Source organism: Coregonus clupeaformis, chromosome 36 (assembly GCF_020615455.1).
Source record: "Coregonus clupeaformis isolate EN_2021a chromosome 36, ASM2061545v1, whole genome shotgun sequence".
NCBI lineage: Eukaryota > Metazoa > Chordata > Actinopteri > Salmoniformes > Salmonidae > Coregonus > Coregonus clupeaformis.
In genome coordinates this window covers 33,285,186-33,295,760 of record NC_059227.1, presented here as the reverse complement: position 1 = coordinate 33,295,760, position 10,575 = coordinate 33,285,186, and the positions used below count along the sequence as shown (strand labels likewise).

The window sequence follows — 10,575 nt, the reverse complement described above, 5'->3', positions numbered from 1 at the left end:
AAGTGGCATATGCCCATGTCAAATGGTTATTCATAAATGAAGTTATGTAATTATTAATTATGAAACATTTATTCAGACATTTTTTATGATGTAGGAAATATCCCAAAATCATATTGCCAAATTATTTGAGCTCTGATTTCATAGAGCTGATCCCAGGTCGGTGTCTGGGCGAGACATGATCCTCGTGGTACGACCATCCCCTACTGACAAAGCAGGTCTGGGATCCAATCACCTCCTTCTTTTGAAATAATGATCTCACCGCCCTACTTCCGATTGGATTGCTATATTAAGAAAGCGCCCATGCTCTTTATAAAGGAAGTCAGTTGCTGGACAGGGAGCAAATAGCTGAGAAATATCGAATCCAGCAGAGAAACGCACAAGGCTACATTCAGGGAAGTTTAACCAGACTCGTACAGCCAGAATCGGACTTCTTAGCCAACACAGACGTCATATTTGTTAAACAGTTAGGATCAAGGGAAAGTATCGGTTAAGAGCAGCAAATGGCAGAGATACGAAAAAAGCTGGTCGTAGTAGGTGACGGCGCGTGTGGAAAGACCTGCTTGCTGATTGTGTTCAGTAAAGACGAGTTTCCTGAGGTCTATGTGCCTACTGTATTTGACAACTATGTGGCCGATATTGAAGTGGACACCAAGCAAGTTCAACTAGCACTGTGGGACACGGCTGGACAGGAGGACTACGACCGCCTTCGCCCGCTGTCCTATCCGGACACTGATGTCATTCTGATGTGCTTTTCCGTGGACAGCCCAGACTCCCTCGAAAACATCCCAGAGAAATGGGTGCCAGAGGTAAAGCACTTTTGTCCCAACGTGCCTATTATTTTAGTTGCTAACAAGAGAGACTTGCGCAACGACGAGAATGTTAGGAGCGAGCTGTCCAGAATGAAACAGGAACCAGTGAAAACCGAGGACGGGCGGGCCATGGCCGTGCGCATTGGCGCGTATGACTATTTGGAGTGTTCTGCTAAAACGAAGGATGGTATTCGGGAGGTGTTCGACACTGCGACACGTGCTTCATTACAGAAGAGATCAAAACCCTCCAGCGGTTGTGGGAACTGCTGTCTGTTGTTGTGAATGAACAGCTAACGTGAGCAATAATGTCTCTTACGTTAATGTACGGCTGCCAAGACCTGTTGTCATTGTGCTTGAAAAGATGCATGACCAAGTCTGTGCGTCTCCCATTAGGCTAAATACTTTCTTGCGAGCCGGTAGCCATGAAAAATAAATAATCCTCAGATTGTGGATCATCTGGATCTATTCACCTGATCCCTTCATTGACGCGAATACATAATCTAATACAAGTAGCCTACAACTGACACTCCCTGCGACTCTAATTTACTGAATAAATACGTTTGTCAAGCATTCAGGATGCTGCCTAAAATGATGCTGTAGCCTTTGAGGATCTTGTTCCAAGTAGCCTACTTGAGTGTCGGGTGCCAAGGCTTGTTGACATGCAACCAGTTAGTCACGAAATGTGGCGATGCCTTCAATTGTGTAGGCAACGCCATGCACATTTACATAGACAAAAACCTAAACTTCCCTTGTCTGTCACGAATGTTGAATACAATTCTATTTCAACTTAATCTGCCGATTGTGCGTGGTGTTGGTCCTTCAGCTGGTCGACATTTGAGACAAAATATCCACAGGAACGTATTATTAAACCAACTTCAAAACGCATGTCTGTGTGTAGCAATCAAGATGTTTGCTCATGACCAAAGGCACGTGCACGTAACTTATGCATAGTAACAGGTGTTTACATGGTTTTGCACATGTGCCAGGTGATAGAAATTTCAACTTCAGTACTAGCACTTTAAAAAGTATTGTAAACAATACTCTCCTGTGGATATTTTGTCTCAAATTCCAAGCAGCTGAAGGACCAACCAAACAGGCAACTGGTAGAATAAATTCAAACAATTTTATTCAACATTCTGGCTTGTAAGGAACATTTCCATTTCTTTTTTTGTTAAGCTGCTCTCCATGTGTTTTTAAAAGGCTGTACATCCTGCTGTGTGTGTGTGTGTGTGACATTGCATTAACATGACAGGGATACCACTCTGCAGCACTGTGTAAAGCATGAATGCAATTATTTCACATACTGTATATGGTGGAGTTTCAAAAAGATCCCCATAGTGCAATATTTTTGTCATAGTTTCAAGTTTGTCAGTAGTTTCTATTGTTTTATGTTTTAAATAATAAATATATGATCAGAATGTGTATAGCCTACTGCCAGTTGAATTCCATTTGTATGGCCTGCTGCTGTGGATGTAAACTGTAAATGCACATGGGACAACCTAATTATTTGACTTTTGTGGATAATTATCTGTCTCACATAGGGACAGTTTCATAGTGGATCATCATAGCAAGAATGAACTCAAGTCAGGAATTTAAGGTCACTGTTATAGGGACATAAAATGTGAAAAGGATCTCTCACCGCTGACTTATGGGTCTAGTGATGCTCAGGGTCACAAAGCAATCCACTTATGTAATGCAGCTATAGCTTACTGATAGCAGCAGTTAACCCACATCCTGCATATTTTCACTCTCTCATAGCCTTGTTTGGGATAAATGGCAACACAATTAAGGACAACACAAACTACCCCTTATGCAGGAAGGGGGTAGGTGGTATGGAAAGCTAATTTAACAGCTATCAAAATAAATAAATAATACAGTTATATATATATATATATTGGAAATAGTATTACAGCACAAGGGGATGAAATTAGGACAGAAAACACAAAGGCACTGTTGTAATATGGGGACTGGGCAAACTGGAAAATTGGGAGACTGCTTTCCATCACAGCCCAACCACACAAATGACGAAGCACTGGGAGGCTGCTTTCCATCACAGCCCAACCACACAAATGACGAAGCACTGGGAGGCTGCTTTCCATCACAGCCCAACCACACAAATGACGAAACACTGGGAGGCTGCTTTCCATCACAGCCCAACCACACAAATGACGAAACACTGGTAGGCCTACTAAATATTACGGTGGTCAGCTTCGTGGTTTAGGACAATAATGACATGCAATTCTGTCCCATTCTACTCTCTATTGTCTACATTATTGGTTTAAACCGGGAAGATAAGAAAGCAAGTGTGTGTTTCTAAAATGAGTTATTTTGGGATGTTTCTATCAAGAGAACTGTCAGGATATTATACTGTAGTTTTAATCTACTTTGTCTAAAAACAGGTGCAGTGGAGACGGAAGGATGAAGAAAAAAAGAATGCAGGAAAAACATGAGGGACTTTTTTGTAGACACAGAAGTTCTTAGCTGCCCAGCCAGGTTACATAGGAAGGTGAAAGGTGTTCAGTTGAAAGCAACAAAAATGAGTTGCACAGTGAATGTTTGAGAAGGCACTCAGTTAATGGCAAGACATCTTGATATGATGTGGTCTTTGTCAGTGTTCAATAAACCCTGTGTTTTATTGATGTTTGTGGTGCCCTACCTTTACAGTACCACGTTAAAATTGCCTGTGAATCAACATACAGGTGATGGGTGGGACCTATTTATAGCTGGTTTATTCCCAGTAATCAAGTTTTGGAGAACTATAAGGGTTGCTTTTTTTTAAGTCACATTCTTTACTATAAAGTTCTGTTGCTGGACCCTTTGTTTACGTTCAGGATAGGAACACAATGTACCCTCATCTCTTTCATATACCATTTCCTCCATTCCTCCCTTTTCCACATATAATCATGTATGACTGAATTCTTCCTGAAGGAGGGCAGAAAACATGGTTTTCATGGTTAAACAAGTTTAAAGATAGCTATTGGGTCTGGTTCCAAATGGAGGAAGTCTGCCTTCGGATACTACGACCATAAATGTTCCAACAATGGGGGGTTTTCCCATGTAAAAGGCAAAGTAGAGGACATTTTTTTGGTAGGGACTGTCCCAAAAAATTACTCTCAGTCCTAGATAAATTCATCAACAAAGGTAAATTGGTAGGAAACAAACTAAAGTATGCAACATTATACTACATCATCTCTGCAACATTACATAGATCTGTGCATTTGTAGGTTGATTTAAACCAAAACCTAGTTACTAAACTCCACCCAGTATCTCTGAATAGTGCTAAAAATGAAATTAATGGAAAGTTTTAATTGGAAAAGCAATAGAGAATTCAAGGGAACAATTGCCGGCAGCAGGACAATCAATATCTAATCTCCGTTCCCCTATGTGCCAAACGGGTTTCCCATTTATATGACAGAGTCACATCAGACTGTTGTTGTAAATCACAGGGAAGTGGGGATATTAATAGCAGTTGCCGAGTGGCGCAGTGGTCTAAGGCACTGCATCGCAGTGCTAGCTGTGCCACTAGAGATCCTGGTTCGAGTCCAGGCTCTGTCGCAGCCGGCCGCAACCAGGAGACCCATGGGCGGCGCACAATTGGTCCAGCGTCGTCCAAGGTAGGGGAGGGTTTGGCCGGCAGGGATGTGGGTTTGTTTGAAAAAAATACGTATGCATTCACTAACTGTAAGTCGCTCTGGATAAGAGCGTCTGCTAAATGACTAAAATGTAATAGAGAATTGATAGTTATAAACAATGACCTCATAGGCCCTCACTTGAAAGCCTAACATTGAGCTAGGCCTACACCACAGCAACTCTCCACTATTTTCAGCTCCAACTACATAAACTCCACTACACTTGATACTCTGTTTAAACACTGCAGTGAAGATGTTTAAAATTACAAATGGTTTTATATCCAGGCCCATAAAATAGTGTGTGTACCAGGAACAGTAGGTTCATGACCTTGCATGTAAGAATTGAGCCCATATATAAATTACACAGACAATATTCCACACAACTACACAGATGGATCACAGTGTGTTTCATGATCACAAGTTGGTTGTCATAATACATTTTTCATTTACATCTTAGTCATTTAGCAGACACTCTTATCCAGAGCGACTTACAGGAGCAGTTTGTGTTAAGTGCCTTGCTAAAGGGCACATCGACAGATTTATCACCTAGTCGGCTCAGCGACCTTTCGATTAATGGCCCAATGCTCTTAAACGCTAGGCAACCTGCCGCCGGATGATGATATACACTACCGGTCAAAAGTTTTAGAACACCTACTCATTCAAGGGTTTTTTACATTTATATTTTAGTCATTTAGCAGACGCTCTTATCCAGAGCGACTTACAGTTAGTGAGTGCATACATTTTCATACTGGCCCCCCGTAGGAAACAAACCCACAACCCTGGCGTTGCAAGCGCCATGCTCTACCAACTGAGCTACAGGGTTTTCTTTATTTTTTAAATGTTCTACATTGTAGAATAATAGTGAAGACATCAAAACTATGAAATAACACATATGGAATCATGTAGTAACCAAAAAAGTGTTAAACAAATCAAAATATATTTTATATTTGAGATTCTTCAAACAGTCACCATTTGCTTTGATGACAGCTTTGCATACTCTTGGCATTCTCTCAACCAGCTTCATGAGGTAGTCACCTAGAATTCATTTCAATTAACAGGTGTGCCTTCTTAAAAGTTACTTTGTGGAATTTTTTCCTTCTTAATGCATTTGAGCCAATCAGTTGTGTTGTGACAAGTCCATCATTACTTTAAGACATGAAGGTCAGTCAATACGGAAAATGTCAAGAACTTTGAACGTTTCTTTAAGTGCAGTCGCCAAAACCATCAAGCGCTATGATGAAACTGGCTCTCATGATGACCACCACAGGAATGGAAGACCCAGAGTTACCTCTGCTGCAGAGGATAAGTTCATTAGAGTTACCAGCCTCAGAAATTGCAGCCCAAATAAATGCTTCACAGAGTTCAAGTAACAGACACATCTCAACATCAACTGTTCAGAGGAGACTGTGTGAATCATGCCTTCATGGTCGAATTGCTGCAAAGAAACCACTACTAAAGGACACCAATAAGAAGAAGAGACTTGCTTGGGCCAAGAAACACGAGCAATGGACATTAGACCGGTGGAATCCTGTCACGAATCTGGAATCCTGTCACGAATTCCGCCGAGACTGCTCCTCCTCCTTGTTTTGGAGTACTAGCTGCTACTAGCTGCTTGATGTTCTCTATGTTTGTTTGGTTTTGTCTTGTTGGTGCACCTGTTTCGTATTATGTATTGATTATGTCACCTATACGTTTCCTTTGGTTTTGTTTGCAGTTGTGTGTTGTTGTCCGCCTGTCCGCTTGTGTATGTTATTTGTTTTCTAGTTGTTAGTGTTTTACGCACTGTTTGCGCAATCGCTCGCCTCCTGTGTTTTGAGGCCCGTTATTTTGTATTTGTCTTTGTGACAATTAAAGTCGTTTTCGACTAAGCTTCTGTGTCCTGCGCCTGACTCCAACACCGCATCCACATCAGCTTTTGACAGAACAACACACCATACTATGGAGTCAGCAGGAGCAGCGGCGGCGACTGAGTCGCTGGAGGATCGGGTCTGTCACAGTTTCGGCCGAGGCTGCTCCTCCTCCTTGTTCGGGCAGGCTTCGGCGGTCGTCGTCCCCGGAGTACTAGCTGCCACCGTTGTATGTTTTCGATGTTTGTTTGGTTTTGTCTTATTGGTACACCTGTTTCCGTTTAGTGTTTATTATGTGTCCTATAAGTTCTCGTTGTTTTAAATCAAATCAAATCAAATTTTATTGGTCACATGCGCCGAATACAACAGGTGCAGACATTACAGTGAAATGCTTACTTACAGCCCTTAACCAACAGTGCATTTATTTTAAACAAAAAAGTAAGAATAAAACAACAACAAAAAAGTGTTGAGAAAAAAAGAGCAGAAGTAAAAATAAAGTGACAGTAGGGAGGCTATATATACAATAGAATAAAGTGACAGTAGGGAGGCTATATATACAGGGGGGTACCGTTGCATAGTCAATGTGCGGGGGGCACCGACTAGTTGAGGTAGTTGAGGTAATATGTACATGTGGGTAGAGTTAAAGTGACTATGCATAAATACTTAACAGAGTAGCAGCAGCGTAAAAAGTATGGGGTGGGGGGGGCAGTGCAAATAGTCCGGGTAGCCATGATTAGCTGTTCAGGAGTCTTATGGCTTGGGGGTAGAAGCTGTTGAGAAGTCTTTTGGACCTAGACTTGGCACTCCGGTACCGCTTGCCGTGCGGTAGCAGAGAGAACAGTCTATGACTAGGGTGACTGGAGTCTTTGACAATTTTGAGGGCCTTCCTCTGACACCGCCTGGTATAGAGGTCCTGGATGGCAGGGAGCTTTGCCCCTGTGATGTACTGGGCCGTACGCACTACCCTCTGTAGTGCCTTGCGGTCAGAGGCCAAGCAGTTGCCATACCAGGCGGTGATGCAACCAGTCAGGATGCTCTCGATGGTGCAGCTGTAGAATTTCTTGAGGATCTGAGGACCCATGCCAAATCTTTTTAGTCTCCTGAGGGGGGAATAGGCTTTGTCGTGCCCTCTTCACGACTGTCTTGGTGTGTTTGGACCATGATAGTTCGTTGGTGATGTGGACACCAAGGAACTTGACGCTCTCAACCTGTTCCACTACAGCCCCGTCGATGAGAATGGGGGGCGTGCTCAGTCCTCTTTTTTTTCCTGTAGTCCACAATCATCTCCTTTGTCTTGGTCACGTTGAGGGAGAGGTTGTTGTCCTGGCACCACACGGCCAGATCTCTGACCTCCTCCCCTATAGGCTGTCTCATCGTTGTCGGTGATCAGGCCTACCACTGTTGTGTCGTCGGCAAACTTAATGATGGTGTTGGAGTCGTGCCTGGCCATGCAGTCATGGGTGAACAGAGAGTACAGGAGGGGACTGAGCACGCACCCCTGAGGGGCCCCCGTGTTGAGGATCAGTGTGGCAGATGTGTTGTTACCTACCCTTACCACCTGGGGGCGGCCCGTCAGGAAGTCCAGGATCCAGTTGCAGAGGGAGGTGTTTAGTCCCAGGATCCTTAGCTTAGTGATGAGCTTTGAGGGCACTATGGTGTTGGTCTGGTGTTGTGTTGTGTGTAATTGTTCACCGGTCAGAAGGTGCAGTGTTCGTTTCCTCCATTGTATAGGAGAGAGTTTCCGCACTTGTTGTGCGCGCTATTTTGGCGATTAGAGTTTTACGCGTTGTGTGCGTAATTTCGTTTTTGCCTTCCGGGCTCTTGTTGAGGCCCGTTTGTTTTCCCGTGACTTTACTAAAGCCTGTTGGACGAAGCCTCTGTGTCCTGCGCCTGATTCCTGCACCACATCCACATTTCACACTGACAGGGTCAGCTGCCAGGACGCCAGGATCCAGCAACTCGGCTCCGCCATGCAGGAGGTGATGAACACCCTGCGTCGATGGGAAAGGGGAGGCGTGCCCACACCTCCTCCTACATTACCACCACCATCGGCCAGCCCCACCAGACCAGCTCCGGAATCCAGTGGAATTCGGCTCTCGCTCCCGAGGGCGTATGATGGCACCGCAGCCGGGTGTCAGGGGTTCCTCCTTCAGGTGGAACTCTACCTGGCCACCATAGACCCGGCGCCCTCGGGATACGAGAGCGTTTCCGCCCTCATCTCCTGTCTCTCCGGCAAGGCGTTGGAGTGGGCCAACGCCGAATGGAGGGGAATAGACGCCGCCACCATCAGCTACGCGGAGTTCTCCCACCGCTTCAGGGCTGTTTTCGATCACCCTCCTGAGGGTAAAGCGGAGGGGGAGCGTCTGTTCCACCTCCGACAGGGGAAGAGGAGCGCACAGGAGTTCGCCCTGGATTTCCGGACTCTAGCGGCGGATGCGGGGTGGAATGAGAGGGCCCTCATCGACCACTATCGGTGTAGCCTGCGTGAGGACGTTCGTTGAGAGCTGGCCTGCAGGGACACCAATCTGTCCTTCGACCAGCTAGTGGACATGTCCATCCGTCTGGATACCCTGCTGGCCACCCGCGGACGTCCCGAGTTGGGGCCATCCATTCCATCCCCCAGCACCTCCGAGCCGAGCCCTATGGAGCTCGGGGGTGCTGGCGCTAGAGAGAGAAGGAGAGAGAACCTGAGGGGGGCCGTCCCCTGCACCAGCTGTGGCCGTGGAGGACACACTGCGGCTAGGTGCTGGGGAGGGTCTCCAGGGAATTGGGGCAACAGGTCGCGCACTGGGGAGTCATTTCAGGTGAGTAGGCGCCCCACTCACCCAGAGCTCTCTGTTGTTCACTTGTGTATACCTGTGGTATTTCCTCAGGTTGCATCTCATTCCCAGCATAAGGCGCTAGTCGATTCAGGCGCAGCTGGGAATTTTATTGATCGGAAATTTTGTTCTAAGTTAGGAATTCCCCTCCTGCCCGTTGATGCACCCTTTCCTGTCCATGCCCTAGATAGCCGCCCGTTGGGATCTGAGTTGATTAGGGAGGTCACAGCGCCACTAAAGATGAAGACTCAGGGGGGTCATGAGGAGATTATTCAGTTGTACCTAATTGACTCTCCTGCGTATCCCGTGGTGCTGGGGCTTCCTTGGTTAATCACCCATGACCTCACCATTTCGTGGCAACAGAGGGCTCTCAAGGAATGGTCTGGCCAGTGTGTTGGGCGATGTTTAGGTGTTTCCGTTGGGGCGACCACGGTGGAGAGTCCGAACCAAGTGCCCGCAATGCACATTCCCCCTGAGTATGAGGATTTGGCACTCGTATTCAGCAAGACGAGGGCGACGCGATTGCCACCTCATAGACAGGGAGATTGTGCGATAAACCTCCAGACAGGTGCGGCACTCCCACGGAGCCATGTGTATCCTCTGTCTCAAGAGGAGATGGCGGCTATGGAGACATACATAGCTGAGTCCCTGAGACAAGGATACATACGGCCCTCCACTTCCCCTGCGTCCTCGAGTTTCTTTTTTGTGAAGAAGAAGGATGGAGGGTTGCGCCCGTGTATTGATTACCGTAGTCTCAATCAGATCACTGTGAAATACAGTTACCCTCTTCCTCTGATTGCGAGTATGACTGAATCATTACGCGGAGCGCATTTCTTCACAAAACTGGATCTCAGGAGCGCTTATAACTTGGTGCGCATTAGGGAGGGAGATGAATGGAAGACGGCATTTAGTACCACCTCAGGTCATTATGAGTATCTTGTCATGCCATACGGGTTAATGAATGCTCCTTCAGTCTTCCAATCATTTGTGGACGAAATCTTCCGGGACCTGCATGGGCAGGGAGTGGTAGTGTACATTGACGACATCCTAGTGTACTCTGCTACACGAGCCGAGCATGTAGCCCTTGTGCGCCGAGTGTTGGGTAGGCTGTTGGAGCATGACTTGTATGTCAAGGCAGAGAAATGTCTGTTTTTCCAGGAGTCCATCTCCTTCTTGGGTCATCGGTTGTCTGCGTCAGGGGTGAAGATGGAGATTGACCGTGTGTCAGCCGTGCGTAACTGGCAAACCCCAACCACTATTAAAGAGGTGCAGCAGTTTTGGGGTTTTTCCAATTACTACCGGAGGTTTATCCGGGGTTTTGGACAGGTGGCAGCTCCCATTACTTCCCTGCTGAAGGGGGGCCCGGTGCGTTTGCAGTGGTCGGCTGAGGCGGACAGGGCGTTTTGTAAACTGAAGGACCTGTTCACTTCGGCTCCGGTGCTGGCGCACCCGGACCCCGCTTTAGCGTTCC

At 46.2% G+C, this 10,575-nt stretch overlaps 1 protein-coding gene across 1 annotated transcript; it reads left to right on the top strand.

Moving 5' to 3' along the window:
- Positions 1-312: 312 nt before the first annotated feature.
- LOC121552091 (rho-related GTP-binding protein RhoB-like) lies at positions 313-2,231 on the top strand. The gene has a single exon (XM_041864811.2). It carries the CDS (start codon positions 501-503, stop codon positions 1,089-1,091), a length of 591 nt encoding a protein of 196 aa, XP_041720745.1. The 5' UTR covers positions 313-500; the 3' UTR covers positions 1,092-2,231.
- Positions 2,232-10,575: the final 8,344 nt, after the last annotated feature.